At 40.5% G+C, this 25,688-nt stretch overlaps 2 protein-coding genes and 1 non-coding gene across 3 annotated transcripts in view; all 3 read left to right on the top strand.

The window, feature by feature from the left end:
- The first annotated feature begins 18 nt into the window (after positions 1–18).
- On the top strand, positions 19–7,841 carry kansl2 (KAT8 regulatory NSL complex subunit 2). The gene is made up of 10 exons (XM_044039084.1): positions 19–88; positions 1,409–1,666; positions 1,751–1,923; positions 2,060–2,174; positions 3,267–3,430; positions 3,571–3,734; positions 4,277–4,373; positions 5,073–5,326; positions 5,916–6,098; positions 7,106–7,841. Exons 2-10 carry the CDS (start codon positions 1,416–1,418, stop codon positions 7,193–7,195), a joined length of 1,491 nt encoding a protein of 496 aa, XP_043895019.1. The 5' UTR covers positions 19–88; positions 1,409–1,415; the 3' UTR covers positions 7,196–7,841.
- Positions 4,513–4,646, top strand: LOC122777912. Its single transcript, XR_006361380.1, has one exon. It is a non-coding gene; the product is annotated as a small nucleolar RNA SNORA2/SNORA34 family (small nucleolar RNA).
- Positions 7,842–10,237: 2,396 nt separating the features above from the next.
- nckap5l (NCK-associated protein 5-like) overlaps positions 10,238–25,688 on the top strand; it is a 40,389-nt gene continuing 24,938 nt past the window's right edge. Inside the window, exon 1 of the mRNA XM_044038964.1 lies at positions 10,238–10,423. The gene's annotated coding sequence lies outside the window, so the exon portion shown is untranslated. The remainder of the gene's footprint in view (positions 10,424–25,688) is intronic.

Below are 25,688 nucleotides of genomic sequence, written 5' to 3'. Positions count from 1 at the left end.
GCAGTGTGGCTGTGGCAGTCCAGAGCGAGCGCAGGGAAATCGTCAGTGAACTGTTGGGGCTGCTGTTGAGCGGACGACCCAGACTGGGGTAAGTGTTTGTATCAAATAACGACCACGGTAATATCTTCCTCTGCCTTACCGGATCTCCACGGCGTTGAAGGAGACGGTTCTCATCAGCCGCATTCGCATAAAACGCCGTTTTGACCTGCCGATTGCACAAATGAGCGGTTTGCTATTGTGAGCAATTGTTAAAACAAAGATGGCGACTCGTTAACTGAAGGAGTGACGCAGTAAAGAGAGGCGGGCTTAAAGCGCGGCGTGGCGCCTGGTTAGACTTGTTTTAAACAGAGAGAAATATACAAACGCGAAAAAGAAACGTCAAAGTTTGTTTAGGCCGTGGTGATTTTATGACCTTCATTTTTATTTATTTTTTTATTTATTATTTATGTATATGTGTGTGTGTGTGTGTGTGTGTGTGTGTATGTATGTATGTATGTATATATATATACATATATGTATATGTGTGCGTCTGTGTATATGTGTGTGTGTATATATATATATATATATATATATATATATATATACACATATATACATATAAATATATATACATATATACATATAAATAACGTAATTGAGAATATGTCAGTCCACCTGACCTGCCACCGCCTGGTGGAGCGTCGCACCTATTTGATCCCTATTTGATGTATTTGTTCACCTGTTTTTAGTTTTTGATTCATGTTCTGGTTCATCTTGTTTTTCCACTAGACAGTATACTTTGTTGTCTGACCTCTGGACCCAGTGTGTTAAAGGGCCCTGTAGATTAGTTGCAGCCTTAGTTAAACCATCACACGAAATTATATATAATGATATATCCTTTATTTGTGTATATGGGCTTTATTTGTATTGTAGAACTACACTTTTCAGAAAGTTGTGCTTTCCTGGGTTCTAATATTGCTTTTTTGACATTCCAGCCACAGGTGTAGGAAGAGGTTAAATAAATAGACAAAACAAGGCAATCAGAGATGGCAGACTTCACCCCATTCACACAAGAAGTCTCTGGTGCCCTCTGTTGGTCATAGTTGTAAGTGCAAGCAAGTGAGGAAGCACACACAGACAGCCACCAAAAACAATACTTAAATCCCAATCTGTTGGGTGAAGTAATATGCAGACAAATTATTTCAAACTGTTTTTTATTATTGCACAAGAAAAAAACCAAGACATAGCAAAATGGTAGAAACTACAGAGACAACGACACACAACACATAGCGCTCAAGGTGATATTTTGAGACATTTCATGATGGCCATCTGGCCAAGGCAAAAAATCTTCACATTTGTGATGCTGAAATTAAGGGGATATTAATGACTTTTGCTTAAAAGCCTGCGTATATCTGCTTAATGTTTGCAGACTTACAATGAACAGGATACGAATCCATGTTTTGCCATCAAGTCGGAACCGAGTGACTCAAACACCTCGGCCCCAAGAGCCTCAAGTCTGCTCGTTCACCCAAAGACCATGTTCTCAGCCTCGCCTGGAAGGCTTGGAGTTCTGCATCAAACACATTTTGGAGGACAAGAGTGCTCCTTACAAGCAATGCAGCTACGTCTCTGCCAAGAATGGCAAGCGCTGCCCCAACGCTGCACCAAAAGTTGAGAGGAAAGATGGGTATGTGGAGAAAAATGACCAGTCTTGTGCTTACCAAGTTATGAAAAGCCATGCAGCTTTCTGATACCCTTTTTTGTTTTTCAGAGTGACATTCTGTGCAGAGCATGCTCGCAGGAATGCCATGGCTCTCCGAGCTCAGATGAGAAAGGCGGCCTCTGCTCCATCCCCAGAGACACTGTTGTCTCAGCTTAGTGGGTACAGTCGTGCAGAGACACACAGCCTTGATGAGAGTCGCTCTGATACAAGTCGTATTGTAGGTAAATGGTTCCGAATGGGAAATACTTCGCACAGTGTTTGACTTGAATCTTGTGTGTTGTGCTGTTTGAGTATGGGGAAAGGTTTATAACTCTATGTTGCCCATGTACCTTTTTTGCTTGTATCCTTACTGGTCAGATGAGGACAGCTTGAGTGAAGAGGAGCAGGGACCAATGGTACTTGACCAGACGTGGAGAGGAGACCCCGACAGTGAACCAGATAGTGTTGACAGTGATCACGAAGATCCTCTGAAGTAAGTTAAATCACTTAACCACACCACCATCACCACACCAAATGTTATATATCATACTTGCCATATCACGCATCACATCCTTGTATTCACAGCCAACAGCATTGTACTATGAGAGTAAACATTATATATTATATAACACATTTCAAAGCAGGACTCTAGAGTGTGACCAAAATTATTTTAAGTGCGATACATTGACCAATGTGCGGTGACAGAATCACTCTGATTGTCACCAACTGATTTGGTCTTTTTTTTTTCCTCCAACACGATTTAAAAATGCAATGCAATGCACTGTTCCGTTCATCCATCTCCCTGCCCCACAGCTCTTTCTCTCAAAAACATACTCACATGCACATACACAAACCTTAAAATTGTGACGTTGAAGTAGAGTTCTAAACAGGTCGGGCTGGCCCGAAAAACCCGACCAGACCCGTGGGTGTGGGCCGGGTTCGGGCCCGAAAAAATTTGCGAATGAGGCGTGAGGCTTTTTTCTGCTCAATAAAACACGTTTCTTGCAGGTTGTAAATTATATGTTGATTGATGTGAATCATGGGTGTTCACGTGTGGTGAAGAGTAAATCTGGCTGCCTGCTTGATGGAGAGGGGCATGCGCACCAGTTTTGCGCACCACTCCACAAAGCTTCAACATTCCTGTGGCCAAAATTCAACCAGTTGGGGATGCTGCCCACTGACCCCCACTGACACTGAAGGGCAAATGTACAACAGTATGTGAAGTCCCGCCTGTTAGCTGCGCAGCAGCCAGTACCGGAGGACCCAGATGACGCAAGCCAGGAGACTGGTGCTGCAAATAAAACACCGCGCTTCGTTCACTGGGAAAATTTATTTCGGGCTGGGTCAGGTTCGGGCGGACAATTCATGCTGGTATGCCGGGCCGGTTCGGGCGTAAACACCCACGGGCTAGGTCGGGTCAGGTTGTAGTTTTCAGGCCCGTTGAGAACTGTACACTGAAGGTGGCGTGTTGAAAAATTTGGTTGCACCTAAATTTTGCGTTGGTGTCCCTAAATGAGTAGTGGGAGCTTGATAGATGAATTCCACAGACATGGTTAATGGTGATTTTTATTTTTGGCACTCACAGACATGCAGGAGTATACACAGCAGAGGAGGTAGCTCTCATCACCCGGGAAAAGCTGATCAGGCTCCAATCTCTCTATATTGATCAGTTCAAACGCCTGCAGCACCTGCTGAAGGAGAAAAAGCGCAGATACCTGCACAACCGCAAAGTGGAGCATGAAACTCTGGGTAAGCATTCAACTAATTGTATAGAAACTAAACACGTTTTCCTTTGATTGCTCATCTGTTCAGCAGTTCTTTTCATGCTCTTTCATGCTTACAGAGCTCTGTCTGCAAAGGCCTTGATATCTGTATTTGTTTGTTTGTAGGGAGCGGCCTGTTGACAGGTCCTGAGGGACTGTCTATGAAGGAAAGAGAGAACCTGAAGAAGCTCAAAGCTCTGCGTCGATACCGTCGACGGTATGGCGTGGAAGCCCTGCTGCACCGGCAGCTGAGGGAGAGGAGACAGGCGGTGACTGATGGAGCTCCTCAGGTGTGACTGACAACTCCAGACTAGAGAGAAACAGAACCGGTGACCATTGACATTTCATGGGCAGTTTACACATGCAAACAAAGGTTTCAGCGCGTCTTGGTGCTGTCTGTCTGCGTTGTTCAATCTGCCGAAGTATTTCAATAATCATATTTGAACTCTCACCACACTGGAGTATGTGGACGATGAGAATTATTTTTGTCAGAGATTCTTTCCATAGTTTTAACTCGAATTTATCATCATTACTATTATTATTGTTATTATTATTATCATTATTATTATTATTATTCTACTGAAGAAATTCATTTTCTTTCCCATTATGATTTGTTAGAGTTTGTTCTTACAGACATTTATAACATCAAACTTTCAAGCTTTTCCTCTGACATTTCTGTGCCGTCAAGAAATATTAATTCATTACAAATTATAATTAATTGATACTTGTTTTCCGCGACCCTCTGGTGGAGGATAAAGCGGTTAGATGATGACTGACTGACTGATACTTGTTTTTATTTGACCATGTCGATCCTTCATTTCCTCTTTTCTAGCCCCTCTCGAGGACAGTCTTCGAGCAATGCATCTCATTTGTGGAGGGAACCCGATGTACCAATACCTGCCTGCCTATGACCCGACACTGTGTCTTCCGTATCCTCAACTAATAGTTTGACCTGCTTCCATGCAAGAAACCGCAGTTAGGGTTTCCTGCATTGAATGGGAGAAAAACTAACTGCTCTTGCACATTTATTATTCAAACTGTTCCTGTGGTTTTTGAGCCATATTCACCTTGGCCCCAATCAAGACCAGCAACTTGCAGTAGCTTCTGGTTTCAAAGGGCGCCTACATAAATTCCTTCCTATGGTCTGTTGATTTTTCCCAGAGTTATAAAGGGGCTAATCAATTCAGTTGGAAGGAACAAAGTCCCTTCCAAAAGAAGCCTTTTATTTTAGCCCCAAATTATCAAGTGTACTCTTGTGCTTACGGTCTATTTATATTGAGTTTAGGTGGTAGTGTTCTCAGCTAAGAACAACAGAATTTTATTGCAAATATTTAAATTTGTTTCCCATATTCACCACCTTAAGATGGGTAGTGATTTAAGTCCATCTAGGTGCCAGTTTTGCACGGTGATCAAGCTTAACAACATCATTCATTGATTCAAGCATTATGTATAGGTGTAAGTATAGGATTTTGGGGCGTTCTCATATTGAGATATAATACTGTTTTTACTGTAATACTGCGATGGTTTTCCCGTGAACCGTGTCCATGAATCAGCCTTTGATGTTTTGTTTTACCTTCTGTGAGTGTGTGTGTACATTGAATAATTCTCCTTGACGACCAGATGCTCAGACATCTACCAGGACAGCAATCAGGTGCTTTTCAAAATATGTCCAGGCCTGAAAGATGTCCCCTGTGATCGCACTGTGCACATGGGTCAGTCTGACGATCCCCGCTGTCCACTTCACCTCACCCTGCCTCCGCCCATGTACCAGCCTGAGCAGGAAGCTCCACCACAGGACCAGCTCACCCTTGCAAGCAAAGACATGTATCTGAGTGCAGCAGAGCTTCAGCCCACAGAGAGCCTTCCCTTAGAGTTCAGTGATGTATGTAGACATATTGCTACTTAAGCACTCACCTCTATATACTTGCAATACTTTTTTATGCCGTGTTATTTGTTGCGGATTCTCCTTACTTCTGTAAAGGCATGTGAAAATGTTCACTCTTGTCATTTTAGTTTTATGTCACTGGGCTAAATGATCAATTCTTTTCCAATCCAAACAGTGCAATTGGCAAATAAACTTAAAAAAAATGTAATACATAGCTTTTGGAAACATTAAATATCTTGAACTTGTTGGTACTTACATTTCTGGTAGATACAAATCTGATTGAAAAATTGGTCAGCTCTCGGGAATATCATTCATACAACTGTATGACTAAACATGACTGATGCACCTGTAAAAAGGTTGGAGTGTTGCTACTGTAACATTCAGCCACACACTCAAAAACTGGTAGTTTTTCTTCCGCAACTCCTATGTCCGATTGCCTTGACTCCCTGAAGTACTTTAAGGTCTTTTGTCTTAAAATTCTCCACTTGATGATCAATGGAATAAACGCAGAACTAAAGCATATACATGGCTCATGTGACAAGTTTGTTTGTTATCATTTGAAATGTATAAATGTTCTGTTATGCAGGACCTGGATGTGGAAGGGGACGGCATGCAGGGCCCTCCATCACCTCTTCAGTTTGACACGGCCCTGGCCCTGGAGGACCAGACCATCAGAGCCATTGCTGAGGCCCCAATGGACATCCTTACTGGAGATGATCCAGACCTGGAAGCCTCTGAAAGAGATGTGGATGCCATCATGGATGACCAGGTTAACTCATAAACGGGGGCTTTTTTTGCCCACACACTGACAACAAAAAACTCCTCTGTACTGTATGTCACACTGTTGAGTGGGTCTAATAAAGTTGATTAGAATCTGTCCCAGACTGAACACAATCTGTTTCAAGGCATGTCAAACTGACTGATGAGTGAATTGTTGACCATGAACTGAAAAATGGCAACTAAAAGGTGCCTTTTGCCATTTCTCATTTAATGAATTATCCTCTGGTTGTGATGGCTATTACGGTGGATTCTTCTGAAAATCCTAAATTCAAAATGGTGTGGAATAAAATTCAACCTTTTTCCTCTAAGCAAAATATGTTTCAGATTTTATCTGCGGTTAATGAAACAAAAGCAGTAATCGTTCTTTTCAAGTTACTATCTTCCAGTTACATTTGTATTAGTGTTAATTGGAGAGATCTTCAAAACTCGGACTAATACTCAGATGGCAAGAATTTGGAAACAGGTTGCTGCTCGTCTTTGGAACACATCAGAAAACCATTATCATCTGCTATAATCCTCCCACAGAGAAGTGTGGACTGGATGGATTGGCAAGTTTGGTCCAGTCAGTGACATGTTTGCATGCTGTTCATTTCCTGTCCTCCCTCTGTAGGCTGAAATGCATAAAATAGCTCATAAATGTCACTAGAGACAAATGCTGTAATTGGCACCAACATTCCAGTGTGTATTCGGTGATCTTTAATGTTGCACTATTTATCCAGACATGAAAACTCTAGTCTCACGTTAGCAACTAAAGCTAATCATTGCTAAGTGCTGCAATGTGGCCACTGGTGGACTGAACTGAATATAAGGCAGTTTATGTTCCTCTGTTCATTTGTCACATTTTTATACTGTATGTTGAGCGATGGGGTGCAGACAAACACTAAGGAGCAGAAAAACCCTTGTGTATAAATTACTTTTTTTAAAAACAAAAAAAAGATGGATCCTGTTGCAAAATATTTTAGTACTGGCCACCTAACATTCTCTTTTCCCACACAGGTGGTATCAGAGGTCATTGGAGGTAAAGACGATGCCACTGATAATTCACTCCAAGACATCGATTCTGCGACTGCTGACGCTCCCAGATGAACGAGCGCAACCCGCTGCAGTGCTATCAATGAACAAACAAACAGGAGAACACTTTATAATGCAGCCTGTAATAATAGAGTCTATGTTAAACTTTGCGTTAGGTCGCATCACTTACTCTACTGGTTTTTAAAATTTTGTTCCAGTGAAAGAAAACTGGACCCTGGTAACAAGTTTCAGAGTACACGGGGAACTGGACTAATGAACAATGTTATTATAAGATTGAATTACAATGAGGGGATAACAGTCACATTTAGTTAAAACCCACAAACCATTTATTAAAAAAAAATCAGATATTAACAAGCACTGTTGGGTAAAATAACCTATTTGACTATTTAAGGTCGGACTACAAAAGACTCATCTCAAAACATATCCTTCCACAGAGAGAGGAGCTTTGTCATTCACATATATTTGAAGTGCCATAGTAATCAGTGAGTACCTGATATTATGTTAAACAAGGTTGTTATCTGTGGATTGTGTTACGAAGTGTTACTCACACAGAGACAGACTTCATCCTTCAGGATTCTTTGTCATGTGGATGTATTTTTTTTTCCATGTTGAATTGCCTTTCCACTGTTATTTCCTCACCGTGTGACGCCTGTTACGAAAGGACATGCTCATCTACAAATAAACCTTTCTGAGATACTGAGCACTGTGTTCTGCTCCTCTTTGATTTGCAGTAGTGTGCGTTCAAATCATGTTAGCGGAAGGAGACGAAGGAACTTGAACGCAATTATACATTGTTTAGTTTACAGTTTTTGGCTACAATATTTTCTCAACATATTCCTTGAACAGTGTAGAAGCTGCTTTGGGTTATACCAGGGGTTCACATCCCCCAGACCTTGGACTGGTACTGGGTCATGTGTTGGGCTGAACCAGTAAGAAGCCAGCTGCATTCTGTTCTGTTATTTTATTTCCCGTACATGTTAAACTTTTTATTGTATTTGACAAGGGAGTTTATATTCATTTAAAAACCTAAGCAAAGCGCTATAGCAGACCAGAATTATCCCTGGAAAACAGGCTCAGGGTTGCACTGATGTCTCTTATACTTTTATTATGTGTTGTATATCTTAATAAGCTCTATATTGCCCCCCCTCCTGGTCCTTTAGAAACATGACAATTGCTGTTAGGTCCCTCAGGTCATAATGGTTGGGAATCCCTTTTTTTAAGCATCATGCATCTATTAAACGAGTGACTACAGGACTGTGCTGTCTCACTGAAACCGAGCAGAGGACATCAAGACAGACAAACACATGTACTAGTTTTGTTGCTTCCTCGATTTTGTGGTTGCACGATGTAAAACTTGCAGTCTAGGACAATTTTTGTTACCACTGCAACAATTCACAGATAGAGGGAAAACAAGAAGGAAGTGAAGTAACAATTAGAGAGAGAGAATGCAAACGCTGTTTTTTGAGGCCTCTTGCTGATTCTGATGAAAAACAGTTCATAAATGTATTTAGTGCTTTGAAACGTGACTTGAGTCTGACTTGAGCCGCAATTTTGAGGACTTGCTTGACTAACGTTGGTAAACGACTTGACGCTCATGACTTCAGACTCGACTTAGGACTTGAGTAAAATCACTCGAAATGACTTGACTTAATGGAACATTTACATTTTCTCAAATTCTGAGGGGTTGACGTTACAATTTGTTAATTAAAAAACACGGAAAATTGAGTGTCTACTTTTGTGTCCTCGCGCACAAACCTGGCAACCAAGCGACACCAGCACCACGACGTGAAATTTAATTCAACACTTCAAATCTTACAAATGAAGGTAAGAAAGGAAGTCATTTGGTTGCTATTTTAATCTAACCCTATTTAATGTCTTGGTGGGACAAAAGCTGGTTATAATTAATGTATAGATTTTTTATTAACAATTCAGTTGTGTGGGACCCTGAAGCAGTCCTTACATTGTATCAGTAATACAGTGTTTCTGTTACTGATAAAACTGAAGCAAAATCTTTTTTTAGCATATTTAAATGTGGAATATCTCGTAAATTATTTTCTATGTTTATACAACTTGACTTGTAACTTGCTTGATTTAAAGCAGGGACTCGACTTGCTTGATTCTTGCTTGTGACCTGAAGGTAAAGACTTGAGACTTGGTTGTGTCTAGCGATCTCTTCACAACAATACAGACACAAGATCACGTCATCAAAACGGACGTTCATTGCTTGAATAGTTCTCCGCAAGAAATATTGTGTGAACATAACACAGACGTCGGCACGTACAGTGCATGTACAGTCCACAAATGAACAAATAAGTATTCTGTATTCTGAACACATCAAACAGAGGAATACCTTTTTGGCCATGTGCCGTAAAGAGAGACAAATCAAAGACAATAAATATATATAAATAAAATAAAAACAATATCACACAAGCATCAAACTTTATAGCGTTAGCATTTATCCATGTTGTGCATCACCGATTAACTGTAGTAACCCATCATTGAACAATTAAGCAATAGAAAGCAAATAACAACTCTTTTTCACTCTGTAATTAACAAAAAAAGAAGGAAAAACTCAATGCCACAACAATTAAACTACACGTCTACATTCTTACACTAATATAGGAAATACACTCACAACGGCACGCACATTTTTGACATTTCTTTAACAAGGTTTGCATGAAAAGTTTCAGTAGTGGTTTGCAGTGTAGCAGAGGACAGGCGCTGTGGATTATTACCCTGGTACTACACCATGTAGAGAGGGTGACAGGAGTTACGTACTGCATCTTTAATTGATGTTTTCTTCTGAAACTTCAATTCACTTCAAAGCAATGCCTTTAATTGTTGTGCTCAGGTTCTCCTGGACACTGTCCTCCTTGTATCACAAACAATCTTCTTCACCCCACTTCAAAAACCCAGAATAATCCCTTAAAACCTGATGAGTGTATTTAAAGACAGAAAGGAAAACCACGTACACGGACTGCTTTTTAAGTATATGGTGAAGTTATGTTTGGCAGCATGGGGCAGCCTCCGACCAAAAAAAAAGAAGAGGAGAAGGTGGGGCGGGTAATGCAATTTCATACAATGACATCACTTTTCCTCCTCAACCCAAACAGTGCGTGGAGAAAAACTGCTGCTGCAGGAGAGAGCGGAGGAGGAGGAGGAGAGCAGCGCAGGAAAATGAGCACAACGAGACGTTCTTAGTGAGAAGAAGCCGCACCGTATTCGTGTTTGTATCAGCCATGAAGCCGCTGCGTGATGTTTACCAGGCCCAACACACATGAGGTGGGTTCAGACATTACACAGAGAAAAAAGGGGACATTACGGTTTTTGTGTTCGAGAGGTTCGCCGGGATACCGACAGTTAACTGAGCGTTTCATTGTGTTAACACCGGCAGGAAACGCGAAGGTCCGCCCGCCTGTAAAGGTGTTTTAATATGTGTCTGTGTGTGTGTTAATGAAATCGAACGCTCCCGATTTCCCTCCGTTTGTTGGAAAGGGCGTAACAGCTTTATCCGTGTCTGTGCGGACCCAGGTCGGGACAGGGTTCTGGGTTTGGTGCAGCTGTAAACTGTCTGAAAATAGAGCCAGCCTCGTTCGAAAGGGGGCGAATGTTGTAAAGGGAACAGGGAAAGGGAAGTGTCTACTGAGTCTCGTATTGATGGCTCATTTTTTTTCATTTGTCATGTCACATTGATGCAGAGAGGAAGCGAGAACAAAGTGCTGTGTTTTTTTAAAGGGATAGTTCGGGTTTTAGAGCCAGTAACCCAGTGTGTGTATGTGTATGTGTGTTTTACATCCACTGCTGTTCAGCATGGTACAAACACATATTTATAGTGTATGTAAATATGGACACAAAACAAAGCACTGCTGTCCCATACAGTAGTGTGTGAAGCCACGGGGCCTCGCACCCTTGTACTGTTTATTTTATTCTCTCTATATTGATAATGCTGTATTAATGTTCTACTTGAACAAAAATTTCTACAGATTATTGGGCTCCTATTGGACAATACCAGCTGTTAATCACACGGTTGTCCACTCACATGTGCTGTGCTCTTCTATTTTCTTCTAAATGGGCTTACATAATTGGCCATTGACTGCTGTTGGCATATGCAGAACCATTAGCCCTGGCTCCTGCTGATAGCTTTACAGCCGATTCAGCATGTCGATTGGCCAATGAGAGGGCACACACTGAGGATCTCATATTTATAAATATTCCCTTTTCGGACATTGTGATGTGCATACAATGGCCGGAGTCTGAGCAACCAAGTATAAAATGCTGCTTTGCACTCTTTGAGTGAGTTTTATGGGTCTTTTGTGATCGTCTGTGATCTAGTAAAGATGCTCGCCTGTTTGCTTGTTCCTTACATCTTGACTTTTTGCCTGATACATTACCTGCTGGTATATATGCTGCTGGTTACCTATGTGTATGGATTTGAAGAAGTACCTTTTGCAACGCTACTTAAAAAACCTTAAATCTCCCTTTAATGCAGTCTCCAGGACCGGAGACATTGATATACTCCCTGTCCACCACCAGGCTTTAGTGTAATTAGACCACATCAGCCGCTCAGTAAAGATGTTAGAGAATAAATTAAGATGTCCGTGCATCTGCAGCGGGGACGCATTGGAGGATTAACCACCCTGGTTTATGTAATATGTAGTTATAGATCTATTTAATCAAATATAATCTTTGGTTTTATTGTCAGCCAGATTCTTTTCCTGCAGGATCCTTGTTTATTGCAGCGTTTAGTCTTTAGTCTCAGTCTAGGATGACGAGGTGATTTTCCAACATCTAAACTAAAGTGAAGGCGATCATTTCACAGACTGAAGAGATCATCTTTGTTTCTCTCAGATCGCACAAATATCACACAGTAATCATTTTAAATATGTTTTTCCAATGAAAATGAGAATCATTATATAAAAATGACTGTTCCCGCTGATCGCAAATCATATTGCAATCACAATTGCAATAACTTACCTAATGGGCTTTAAATTAGAATTTTTAATTAAACACTGACTAACATATAATATCTGTAATGGAGCAGGAATGATATTGGTCAATGTGTACATGCTCACAGGCTGTGAGTTGCACCACCACTACAATTAACTATCATTGTTAATGAATCAATAAATCATCTGGAATATGAAATATCAAACACTGATGATGTCTGTCATCATCATCATCACATTTGGTCGATAGAACTCAAAAGCATCATATTTTGTTATTCAGAAAAGGCAAAGAAACACAGCAGACTGTCACGATTAGTGTTGTCAGACAGTCACAGATCATTTTTCACGCTTGCAGCTGTAATGAGATTACTGCAAATTGTGTTTTTCAGTGACACCAATCAGTTTGATTGTTGCCCACATTGCCCACACACATCAGGAGTTGTTCTGTTGGCAGTAAATACGTGTTATTCAATCAAACGTTAACAATGCTGCTTTTCAGTAAATGTGAAATGCTCCACATTTTCTGAGTGGCATTCTGGTCTCGGGGCAGTGGATTGTTTCTTGTTTGTTTGGAAGCTGTGAGTGATTTTTATTGGCAATAAAACACGTGAAACCAGTAATAATAATATAATAAGTTGTAGAACTGTTTATGATTCAAAGCATTTATCGATCGATCGACTATTTTGATCGATCGATTAATCGGATTTAGTTTTTTTAGTGTCAAGTTTCTTTGCTCCATTTAACAAAGTAATCATTGGAACAGAATAATCGTCATCATTTACAGGTTTGGAAAACACAGATTAACATTTATCTGTACATGTATCAACATTTTCTGACATTTTACGGACCAAACAAGTACTCATTAATTAATTACTAATTAATCAAGAAAATCATGGACAGATTAATCGATTTTGAAAATAATCTTCAGTTGCAGCTCAGACAAACACCCATGTTTCATCATCTGTGCTTTTTTGATTTAAGATCAGATATAACTCTCAAGCTGTTCTCATTGTCTCAACATTTTCTGATCAAAGACCCAGCTTTAGATCAGAAGAAATAAGAATGAATTTCGTTTGAAGTCTTTTTGTTTAAATCATCGGCTCTAAAAATGGCTGGCATTCAGGCTGTAAAATATTTAAGTTTTCCTGAAGATCTCTTGTGAAATGCTCAATGAATCTTTCAGCTCTTGCATGCAGCTTTTATTTATTTATTTTTCAAGCTTTTAAGGGAGTTGACGTATCACTCGTGTCGTTTCCAAATTGTCAGTTGATGTAATGCTGCAGTATGATGTTTTTGGCATTTGCAGGCGAATGTCGTTTATGTGAGAAATTCTTTTAGGACCAATAGAAACTTAAACTTTGTGACTGGAATCAAGTGATGGACCTGTTGTGGTTTTTGTTGTTTTTTTTTAAATCAAAGGGGATTTGATGATCTTATCTAAAATTGAGAGGTCATCTATGGAACAATGTTTGGTCCTCATAAAGATTTTCTCTCGTCGTTTGAAAGAAAGCACTCGTATTACTACTTTGCCTCTTTTCTAATAAGATTAGTTTGGGAAAAAAGTTATCAGGTCAATGGAAAATTAACCCGTCATAAGACATCTCTGGCCATAATGAGTCCACTCTCAGTTTTTACCACTTACTTACTGTATATGTGCAAGTTGCAAGTTGAGCCATGATTGGCTCTGAACTAGCTGTGATGTTTCAAAGTCATGGCCTTATTCACACGTCTTATTGTCAGCTCTCTGTGAGCTCCTTGTCTGGAAAACTGGGTCCAGACATTGTCCAGGATTTGTCATTTACACATGATGACCTCGCTTGTATGTGATTTAGAGATTTACCAAGGGAGCTGGTGGGAGAATCTACAGAGGAACTTCACTCATATGATTCTCCAGAGATTCTCAGTTTGCTGCGGTTGAACGTATGTTCTCCCAACTCAAAGAATTTAGTATTTTAAAGTGTATGAAAGTAAGAATACTGGGAATGTCACTCGATTTGGTGATACAGTATATCGCCGTTCTTCCTCGTGCAATATGATGATCAATATGCCAGGGCAAATATAAATTAAGGTACTCTAAAGTGAACAGTCCCTGCTTACTGGGGTGGGGTAGCTCAGTGGTTAAGACCGGTACAATGGGAGGTTGTACTCAATTCCCTTGTAAGTCGCTTTGGATAAAAGTGTCTGTTAAATGACATATAATGTAATGTAATTTCACTCGCCGGGCGTTGCTACTTCAAGATGCCCCATCCACATTCAATACATAGACCTTATGCATTCTGTTCTTTATGTTGTGAATAAATAGAGAAATCCTGCACTTTTAACTTTTCACATACGTTTTGTTTTCTTCAGTTAGGCAGATATCACAATGTATCGCTATATGATTGTCTTGTAATGCATTGATTGTCACAGAATCGTTGTATCGTGATATTATCGTTGACCATGTATTCTGCATCGTGTCATGAGGTATCCTGTGATTTCCACCGCGATACTTAACACACTGTACACTGTGTGTGTGAGTGTGTCTTTAGGCCGCGTGAGGGTCAAACTAATAAGTGAAGCAACAACACTTGTCAAAGCGTGCACTGTTGCAACTCTCTGTTTGTTTGTTTTTGACCTGATCACAGTTTTCTATGATTGTTTCATCCAGTTGATTCATGTACATGAAATAGTTTAAACATGAGCTGTAGAGACTGGGAGGATTTCAGAAATAATGTCTGAAATGTGTCACATTTGATACGTTATTTGGTCAAGAACACGAGGACCCTCTGGTGCTGTGAGGAATGACCTCAGATCTGCTGAGGAGGATCTGTGGATAAATGTGGTTCCACTCCACATTCACCAGATTACGTTTATGGACTGCGCGCGCCCATGTTTCAGCTCGATTGAAGTTCTGTGAGCGCTCTGTCCCTGTGCAACTCTGAGATTGCATATCCAAGCTGTACCGCATTACATCATGAAAAGCCAAGCCAGTGACTTATTCAAGTGTAATGGGCAGTGTAAGGACTCACTCGCTCTGTTCGCCTCTAATTGTTCACAGATGTTCTGCACGCCTTTGTGTCCCACATCTTGTTATAGTCGCTTCTCACAGATGCTACATACAGTGTTCAGACTTTATTACGAAAGGGAAACGTGGCATGGAGTAAGTGTTTAATGTGGCTGTTGGTTCTGTTTACCAGTTTAATTTATTAAGTCGGTTTGCAGGCGTCGGAGTCGGCCACAAAACGTGAAAGGTTAGGTAAATAACTGGTTTTGTTCATTGACAGAAAATGTAACACAATCCGTTATGATGACACAACCTAAAAAGGAACACGCTATCTTTACTTCTGCTCTATAAGAAAGCTGATTTTTGCCACTCTGGCAAAAACGTATTGAAAACATATCTCTCAGTTGTGAAAACTTTTGGAACATTTGTTTGGACCAAACAAGAAGATAGGAGAAGAAAAAAATCAGCCACTTCACTCACAGTAAAACTCCTACTCTAATAATTAATCTTATACTGAAGGTATGATTTGTATGAATGTAAACTGGACATTTCAAAATATAACTGTGATGGTCATTTAAACTATTCACTGACATTTTATGATCTGTTTTCATTGTTTAATCCAAAATCATCAGAGGGTCATCAAAGTAATCCATAAGGAAAATAAATCTTAAGCCCCTGAAATGTAGCACACAGTGCAACTGATGATAATATTAATTGATGATTAAGTACCAGTTTGAATGTACTTGATTTATTACATTACATTAAATTACATGTCATTTAGCAGACGCTTTTATTCAAAGCAACTTACAATGGAATTGAGTACAATCTGCCAGTTTGTCAATTTGTTTATAGTTTGTCTAATAAATACGAGGAAAAAAGGGAATCTAAAACCCCAAAATAATCCGTTAATAGTGATGTAAAAAAATGCATTGAGCTGGAATCGACCTTATAGACTCTCAAGGTCAGTCTGTCTGTGAAATATCACTCTATTATGTTGGTCCCCAGTTTTACAGAGAAGAAAGAGCAACGGGATAGCGATTTAGTCGGTTTGAAGTCTAGTTGGGGTGCGCAGACAGGTCAGAACCTCCTGTAGTCGGTCTATCTCACCACCCCATTAACGACTCTGCTTTGAAGATATGCGAGGCAGGGGCTGAGACCACTCCTTATCAGCTATCAGTTCTGCCCTTTCATTGTCTGATGCATGCAGGTACTGTAGTTACAGTGGTGATACAAAGACACTGCTGGAGTTTGGATTAGCTTCACAAAATATTCATCAGTTACTCCGTGGTGTTGGCGTGATATAGCAAAGCTCACAGCAGGAGGGAGGACTGCACAAGAGATCATCTTCACAACTGTTTACACACACACAAAGCACACATTTTGATCAAAGGAGTTATCTTCGCCCGCACCGTTTCTTCCCACAGTCCTTTGTTTTCTCGCCACTGAACCCAGCCGCCTCGACTCGAGCCGCGATGGAGAATATTAGCTGAAGAAGTCGAGGCGAACGGCCTAAAGCCTCAGCTTTGTGTTTCCCATCCTCACATGAACTGCGCTGGAGCCCGCGGTGTCAAATGTGGCCTCTAAAATATGGATGATTGACTATGTTTGAGGAATCCCAATAGTATGTGAGAGCGCTCCCACCAAATGCTGAGGTCTCATTCAAAATCCACCCTACAGAGGAATCCATGGTCACATAAACATTGAAGTTGGCAAAACACCACGTTAGCTTTTGCAGCTGGAACAAACATTCAATTCATACGTTCGGCCAGAGAAAATATTGCTTGGAATGTAGCTTTAATCAATTCAGGCAAACCAGGTCTCCATCACATCCGGTTTGGCCACAAAACCATTGAATGTCTATAATTTTGCTCATTTTTTTGGTGCAAACACAATCAGTAAAAAATCTCAGCTCAGATTTATGAGCCGTGATCAGCTGAATTGAGATAAAGATTAACATCGACAGTGGAGGTTGTGTCAGGCTGTTCTCTGTCCTGTGTGGAACACTGTGTCTTTGTGCACCCCTGCAGTTTATTTTCATTTGTCTTGAAATAAGCTGTTATTGAGGAGCTTTATAGACCCTCCCTTCAGCCCCTAAACCCTCTCCCACAAGGTGCTTACTGAAATGCTGCTGGCTCAGTGTTTTGAAATTCTCATGAGCTTCCTGTTTCAAAAGCTCTCCATCAGTCCGACCTATAGGACTTTGAAAAACACACAGTGCTCTTCCCATGGAGGTTGTGTATGTCAGTGTGATGGAGAGCAGATTGTTCAGAGGCTTAAACAAGGATCTCCATATATAACTCTCCATGTTATCCTTTATTCTGTACCATAAATAGGTTTTCCTCTTGGCCAGACCTTGGGAAGAGGATGTAGATGCTGAGTGTGCCTTGTGCGACGGACTCCCAGTCAGCTCTGAGCCGCTGCGGCTGGTGGCCAGATGTGGCCATATGTGGAGAAAACGTCCATAGCTTCACCACTTGTCATCCTGTACCTTCTTTAGGCTGTCGTCTTTGTTCTTTAAGTACCCAAAGTATGTAAACTAAGTGTACGTTCTGGGTTACCAGCTTCACTGTGCCCGACTTTGGTGATTCTTGGTTGACTTCTTGCGTGAAGTCTTGGTTTATTAATCCAGCGAAGGCCATTACATGGAACACAATGACTTTTTCATTACAAGAAATATAAGTGTAATATTTAGTATGATCAAAAAATTATAATTCTCAGGTCGTCAGTTCCAGTGTACACGGCCGCTAACTTTATTTCCTCAGATATCCTGAAGCTGAAATGATTTGCCATCTTGCCATACATGCATATACATATACATATTTAATAAAAAAAAAATCAGGAGCTCTTGAAGCAGATGATGGCGGTGCTCTTGCATGATAAATTTTTGTTGATTTTTTTGTTGATTCACCGATGACATCTGACGACACCGTGATTGCACTCATGTCACCTCTGCTCTGTGGTCTGCGTGATTCTTGTGTTATTATTTAATTCTGCTCAGCTTTGACTGTTTTGGGGTGTGTTTTCATTTTTAAGAGCAGATTAGTCAAGACTTTTTTTTTTTACCCTCTCCCTGTCCTGGAGCTATGGTGCATGGCCAGAGCAGCTGATCACAGAAGCAGGATAAAATGATTATTTTCAAAATATAATCTGTTTTGGGTCTGGTTCTGTTATGTTTGCTGGGTTTTTTCTTTTATACTGAACAGTCATTTACGCTCCATGTGGCTGTAGTCATGGAAAAATAGTTATCGCAGCAGTGTGAATAGATTTATTAACTTAATTCGGACAATTTTCATCGCTGCAGTTCAGTTCACCATGGTGTTCCATTTAAAAGTGAGGCATCTTTGGAAAAAGTTCAGCCCAAAGATAGTGAGATAACCTGTTTGCCTTGCATCACGATACCTTTGTTTTACAGTGTTCTCATGTTTCCATAGCAACTCAATAAACGGGACATGATGGCTGGTTATGACCTGGATTAACTTGTCTGGCCGCAGCAGTGTGTCTTGTTCAAACTTCACATTTTTTCCAGTCATGTCAGGGTTCAGTAGTTTGGTGTGAAAAAAAAGGACGTTTGCTGACACACATGGAAATGTAGTGTGGAGCCGGACGAAACGCAGCTGCTCCTCTGGCAGGCAGTGTGAATACACTGCTCGTAGTCTGGTTGGCAGGAGACCCCTCCTCTCTGTAGAGTATTTACTGTGGTATGAAACCTGCCTTTACAGCGGCCATGACAAATGGTTTTCATTAGCGGGATTTTATGATTGCTGAAATGACCCGGAGAGCAAACTTTGAATCCTTTCACATGTGAGGGATTTATTAAGGTCATCATAGCTCTGGAATGAGACTGTGATAAAAACAATGTTACCAGTGCCACAACCACTGATTATTTCCAGCACTGATTAATCTCACATCTGTGTTCTTAACAACTGATTGATTGTTTGGCTTATGGGATGTAGAAAATAATAATAAAAGATGATGTCACAATTTCCAAAACCCAAAGTAATTTAGTTTGATATCATAGAAAATGAGTTGGGTTTCTGTATTTTCACTGTACATTGACTGTTTATTACAACTTTGTGACGAGGTGATAATTGTATTATACAAACGTTAACATTTAGACAATGAGAGGGTCGAGTTGTGAATCTACCTTTGACACATCATAATGTGATCACCAAACAACTGCTTATTTATATGTACAGCAGTTACAAAGTCATAGTAGTGTTGAAGCAAGTGATCCTGTTTTCCCCTGACTGACGGTTGAAAATATAAGCTATAATATTTAATATTTCTGCATTGAAATGTCGACAAACAATGAGCGTATTGTTATATGTTTTGTTGAGTATTGTTTGTGCATTAGTCAAAACATTTCCAACACGGCTTTATCCATCTCTGTCATCATTTCCAGGGCAAACCCCCGTGAAGCATGAGAGTGAGGAGGAGTGAGCGTCATTTAGTGCTGCTTGTGTTGCCGTCAGTGTCTTCCCTCCAGAATCTGGTAATGGATATGAAAATCCATATTTTAGACTCGCTGATAGATTGTGTAAGTAGATGAAACCTGAGGCAGCTGATACTGTAGCTCTGGCTCCTACAAATGCCCGTTGTACACACAGGTGCTCCCTCTTAGATGATTGACAGGCCTCTCACATTCACTGACCTCCAGGAAATCTTTTCTAAAGATAAACAAATTCATTCTTATCTCACTAAACATGATGTACACTGAACACACAGGAAAACAAGTTCAGGAGAATCTGTTTGAAGTTTTTTGTATCCACATGGAAATAGTGCTTTGGCAGCAGTGAAATGCTATTTTTGGGAAAACCTCAAAATGCCACTCTTGCGTTTTCATGTACTTTGGGGAAAGGATGACGTCATAGACTCACCTCTCTCTTGCATTCTCCCTCACTATGTTGGTCATAATTGTCCTCCTTGTCTTGTGTTGTGTTTGGAGATTGTTTGTCCATGTTAACCTTTAACATTTCTCGTCTTTAGTCCCTCTGGCCCTTAACGCCTCTGTCTTTGGTGTATTTTTGAAGCAGTGTTACAGCGCCACATACAGGCCCCGGCATATGTACTACAGCGGTTCTTTTGGATGCAGACGAATGGAAAACCTTTTAAGAATGAAAGAGAAAAAGACTGTATAGTGATGTTGTGTTTCTGTGTGGAATAGACCACAGAAACCTGCCCCCCCCCGTCCATCCCACCACGTCAACTACAACTCCTGACTTCTTAATGAGATCTGACTTAGTCAAGGCTTTACGCAAATTAACACAAGAGGCCTCCACTGGCACTAGTGGGGATTTTATTGTCTCAGATGTAGACGCTGCACATCTCCTCACCGAGGGTCCGAGTGTCACATTTCTTCGAGGTGGATTAGTGCTCCATCCTTACATGGAGCTGTGCACATTACTCCCCATTAAACTGTCTCCCTCTCAATGGGGGTTTGTGCCCAGAGAGTCTGATTTACAACCATGAATTCAGGATTTCTCTGACACGTCCCTGGCTCCGCGCGCCATCCGAGCTCAAATGGTAACGGTGGACCATCTGCTAACGGATCATCAGTGTTCCTTTACTAGTGCTTTCTGCAGCAACCCATCGTTTCGGGTGATCTTTCAAGATGTTTTTTCGATGAATCATTTTGTTTATTATTGGAATCAGAATGTGTTTATGCACATTTGCTCTGTGTGCAATGAAACTGGATGCAAACCTTTCAGTGTAAACATTCGCAAAAACAACAACATAGAGAAATATGTATATATTCATATATATATATCAAATGTCTTCATCATAAAAAGGTAAAATAAATACAACTGTAAGAATTGAAATTGCACAAATGTTATGTTTATTGCAGCATTCATTTGTACAGCAGCATCAGTTGCTAAGCAGTGTTCAGTGTTGTCATGGCTTTTGCATCAAAATGTTTTTTTAAGTCTCTTTGTCCTTGATTTGATTGCGTTGAACCGTCTACTTGAGGGCAGCATTCAAACACTTGAGTGACCAGAGTGGGATGGATCGTTTAATACGTCCTGAGCTCCTTCTCTTCAGTGGGGAGTGTTCCGTTCCGTTCCTCCAGAGAGTGGAGAGGACATCCAGTGGTCATCTTCTCTGTTTTACTACAATATGTGACTATTAAAGGGAAACATCAAGGAATAAGTTCATGTATTTTTTGCCTAAAAATATTTTTTAAAACCCAAGCCCAAGTCTCCTATGATTTGAACCAAGAAGACAATTAATCAGTTATCAAATTAGTGGAAGCTCTAGTTGTATTTAGTCACAGTTTCTACATTAGTTGGAAATCAAAACAGTTGACAAGCTGGAACCAGGTTTATTTCATTTAATTTCTTTGCTTACAGGTGATTTCTGTGAGGTAGTGTCACAGCAGCAGCCAGCATTAGTTCTCTTCCTACATTTAAAATGATATTAGATTATTTGGTTGATGTCTCAGTCTGAGACATGACTAATCATTTCATTTTCTGGCACTTGTGTTTGGCTCATATGTTCCTTTGTTTTGAGCTTCATTTGACATAATCAGCACAGCTGGGGAGCTGCATTTGTATAATTGCTGGTTTGAAAAAGAGTCATGGTTGCTCAACGTTGGGGACAGTGTGACAGGTCCTGTTTTATAGCACACGCTAAATCAGTCATATGTCAAACGTCCTGTTTGCCTGTAGGAGAAGCTTCTTTCCCTCAGGGAGGTTTTTGTTCCAGTAAGACACAATTTATCTTGACATTCTTAGTGTCTGTCTCTCTTTATCTCCACATTACCACTGAGTTTTTTTGTGAGCCCTTAGTGAAGATCCGCACTTGGCGAAAAGTGTATGGTGGATTGGGTGACAATAGGCCTTTTATGTGGAGAGTTATCCTCATTCCCTTGTGTTAGCTCCAGGGGACCATGTGACTGGCTCTCATTCAGGTCATGTTGGCCTGTTCAGCCTTTGACCCTCTTAGAAGGGAAGCTACTCCCTCAATGTCCCATTCATCCCATACAGATGTCTGTGAGCGTTAATATCTGACACACTAGAGGTATGATGATCTCCTGACAGGCTTTCTCTCATTGAATACCAGTGGTTAACTGCTTGCGTGCCGAGCTCCTGGCTCACGTGACTCTTCCAATTGGATTCTTAAGCACTTTAAAGCGGCCTTCTTTATCCTGCTGCAATCGAACCCCTGCTCATATCAGCCATTAAGAGTCATCTTCCCAATGTCAGAGACAAAGTCTACTGTGTGTTTTTAAGACGGAATGTTGTACTAAAATCAGATTTAGAGAAAGTGTCAGTCTTGTTACTTTCACAGTCTCTCTTTGTGTTTTCCTGAACAGGGCTTGGATTCAGTCAGTGAGTTTGGTTCCCTGTCGGCAATATACCCACATTTTTGAAGTTCTAATGTTAACCAATCTCTTATCAAGACTTTTTATGAGGAACGACTGATGTTAAAACTGTGAGAAGAGCAAAGAAAGGAACACTGTGCTAAGTTTGTCTTGTCTCGTGTGCAAACCAAAAGTCTCCTCATTTCTGTGCACATACAATTATTCTTTTATTGATGCACCTTTCCATCCCAGGCAAACATAAAAAATGTACTTTTTGTACATTTTGGCCTCTTCCATGTGTTTGGACTTTTCCAACAAGGCAGCAAAGAAGAATTGTATATTAAAAAAAACTGCGGAGGCCTTCAGATAAACTTTTATATCTTATGTAAAAATTAAATTATCCATCCATCCATCCATAATTCATATAATAGGTATCAATAAAAAACAACAACAAAACACATAGTTCAGTGATGTCATGGCATCACGGAATTTGTTGCTGTCGAGGCAGTCAGCTTCTTCTAGTTAAAATTCCCTCCTTGTTAATCATTCCGTAGAATTTTACCAGGGGGAAAAAAAAGTCCCTCCTCTCTTTATCAAGCACACCAGGTGGTTGAATCTGGATAAAAACACCAAACTGAATGAAACTATTTTACACAGTGGACACAGGATGAGCCGCCACTCACGAGACGAGAAGAGTTTATCCCATCAAAGTGTTTTTTTCAATTCACTTCTAAACCTGTTTGTGGGCACTTCTTTGTGTTTTTAGTCGCACTTCAACCCATTTGCAGTTGTTTCACTTCAGTGTTACCTGGTCAAAATCCAATGCACTTCCTGTTTGCAGCTCAAAATAGATCCAAACACCTCCGTGCTGAGAGTCGTGTGGGGCTTATCAGCGCTGTGTGGACTCAACTGACAATCCTTTGATTAGTTGAACTTGAAAAATCCACACGTCTGACAATAAAACTCCTCCATACATCCGAAATCTACCATGGAAAGAACCTGCATTAAGAAAACGTGCATCAAATCTGGATAAAAGGGCAGAATTTCTTATCACGTCTCACAGGAAATCGCACAGCTGATCCTTGTGCAGAGCAGATGTGATGCCATCAAAGTGAAAGAGAGCGCTGTGTCATTTAAAAAACACGGCAGATTTCTCTTGGTTTGGAATTTGCAGGGAACTTTTAGGACATAGAAGTCAAATAAACATGTGGGGGAAAATACATAGTTTACCTTTTAATGAATTTAATAATATACCTTCATCTATTAAAAACATGTGTGATCTGAGTCTTAGTTGAAGCAGAACTAATCATATGCAGGTTCTCTCTCTCTCTCGCTCTCTCTCTCCCCCTCTCAGCCACTAGGTGGACACACATACGCACTCACACACACACAGATGAGAGGACTGGTTGTGTGGACAGACTGGGTAGGACTGATGTGCTGTGTGTTTTTGGTGAATCCTCACTGGACACATGCTCTTTTGATCTTGCATATTTTTGTATGTATTTGATGTGAAGCTCAGCATCACTGCCACATGTTTTTTTTCTTCGTTTTCTTTGTTGTGGTTAATTCTTGATGACCTGTGCATTTCTTTTTTCAAAGGCAGCTCAGCACACTTGATAATGTTTAGTACGTTTGCTTGTCTTCAGGGTTTTTTCTCTGTGTCTTTTTGGTTTGATGTTTACCCTGAAAGCATCATTTAATTTCACACATGGAACATTTAAACTCTGCCATATATCTGGGGCAGATCTGCTCTTGACTGTTTTGGTCAAATCTGAATGACAACAGCTTGAAGCCACTGACATTCATACTCGACTATAGGAAGTCTGGAGTGGGCTGAAGGCCTCTTATCTTCAGAAGAGTCAGGATCAAATTAAAAAAGGGGCATCACTCTTGTATGTGGATTTGTTTTAACAAACATTTTGCAGAGGCCATCAAAGAGGTGTTGCGCCTCTGCTTTCATGTATTATTCCATTCATCTTCCTATTTTGTTGTCTTGTTGTTGTCATCTTTGCTTATTTGGGTTGTTCTTTTGTTGGCACCCGGTCATTTTGACATCAGACATTTCGCACGTCTCTGGGGGTATGAGGATGATGTGGCTTCATTAACAAGGAAAGCAGATGAGTCATGCAGCCTGAAAACCTGGAGACTATAAACCACACTGAGACACTGTGCTGACCAGTCAGACACAACCCAGGTCGTAGAAACAAAGAAAGACAGAGTCACTCGCAGAAATCAACATACTGTGTCATTCACTTGACAGTTTGTTGGTAAATGTGGAATTATTTTGTTAAATTCATATTTGTTTCACTTATATTCTCTTGTCCCAGGTTTTCAAAGTTGAAAATATATTTAAAAAATAGATTTTTTAAATATATAAAATTTTCTTTAAAGGTGCACACACATTTGTCCTATGTGGCAAGACAGAGGTGCATTTGTATGTACGTCTTGTAAGGAGAGGCCCCTGTGAAATTTTGGTTCTCGTGGTGCTTTACAGTGAGATTACATCACTGTATGGTTGGTTTGGCTTGAATTGGTACGTCAGAACAGACAACACTGTAACCATGACGACAAAGATTTTTTACAGTTAGTTAAGAAGCTTCTGGGAAATTAACGTGACATGAACAATACACGCTATTTTCTAACACATTAGAAAAAAGAGTTGGCCAGCTGACCAACCAGAGTCAGAAGGAGACATGGTTGTGTCAAGAGTTAGAGCAAAAGATGATGCACTTATATATCCATGTGTGACACACTAAATAAGGCATTTTATAGTTAAAAAAAATCAGCGATGGGGCCACATGGTTGGTGTAGTGGTTAGCAGCACTCTTGCTTTTGCAACAAGAAGACCTGGGTTTGCAACCTGGTCGGAACAAGGGTCTTTCTGCACGTGTGTGCGTGGGTTTTTTCCGGGTTCACCGGTTTCCTCCCACAGTCTAAAAACAAGTTGGACTCTCTAAATTGACGTATGAGAGTGAATGGTTGTTTGTCTCTATGTGGCCCTGTGATGGACTGGTGTCCTGTCCAGGGTGAACCCCGCCTTTCGTTGGCACCAGCGTTGGTAGAAGATGAATTAATGAAAATCAGATGCTCTCTGGAGGGCAAACAATGTAACGGAAAACACTTTGGTGTTTTTGAGTTACCACTACACACAATGATACAAATATCAAAGCTAATGCATAGGATAATAATGTGGCTGTAGTTATCAACTATCAACTGGGTCTGTGTATTTCGTCTATTGTGTAGTTGGACAAAACAATGAGATGACGTCAGCTTAGGCCTCTGCTAATACGTCACGGCCATGTTTATGTTTTTTTTTTT

Source organism: Solea senegalensis, linkage group LG11 (assembly GCF_019176455.1).
Source record: "Solea senegalensis isolate Sse05_10M linkage group LG11, IFAPA_SoseM_1, whole genome shotgun sequence".
NCBI classification, from domain to species: domain Eukaryota; kingdom Metazoa; phylum Chordata; class Actinopteri; order Pleuronectiformes; family Soleidae; genus Solea; species Solea senegalensis.
Note: the sequence above shows the minus strand (reverse complement) of the source record. Positions and strands in the feature narration are given on the sequence as shown.

Excerpts from the sequence above, each read along its gene's own strand:
- kansl2 (XM_044039084.1), top strand. The coding sequence starts at position 1,416 with ATGAACAGGATACGAATCCATGTTTTGCCATCAAGTCGGAACCGAGTG. Across the intron at positions 2,175-3,266 it reads GATCACGAAGATCCTCTGAA|ACATGCAGGAGTATACACAG; the intron begins GTAAGTTAAATC and ends TGGCACTCACAG. Across the intron at positions 6,099-7,105 it reads ATGCCATCATGGATGACCAG|GTGGTATCAGAGGTCATTGG; the intron begins GTTAACTCATAA and ends TTTCCCACACAG.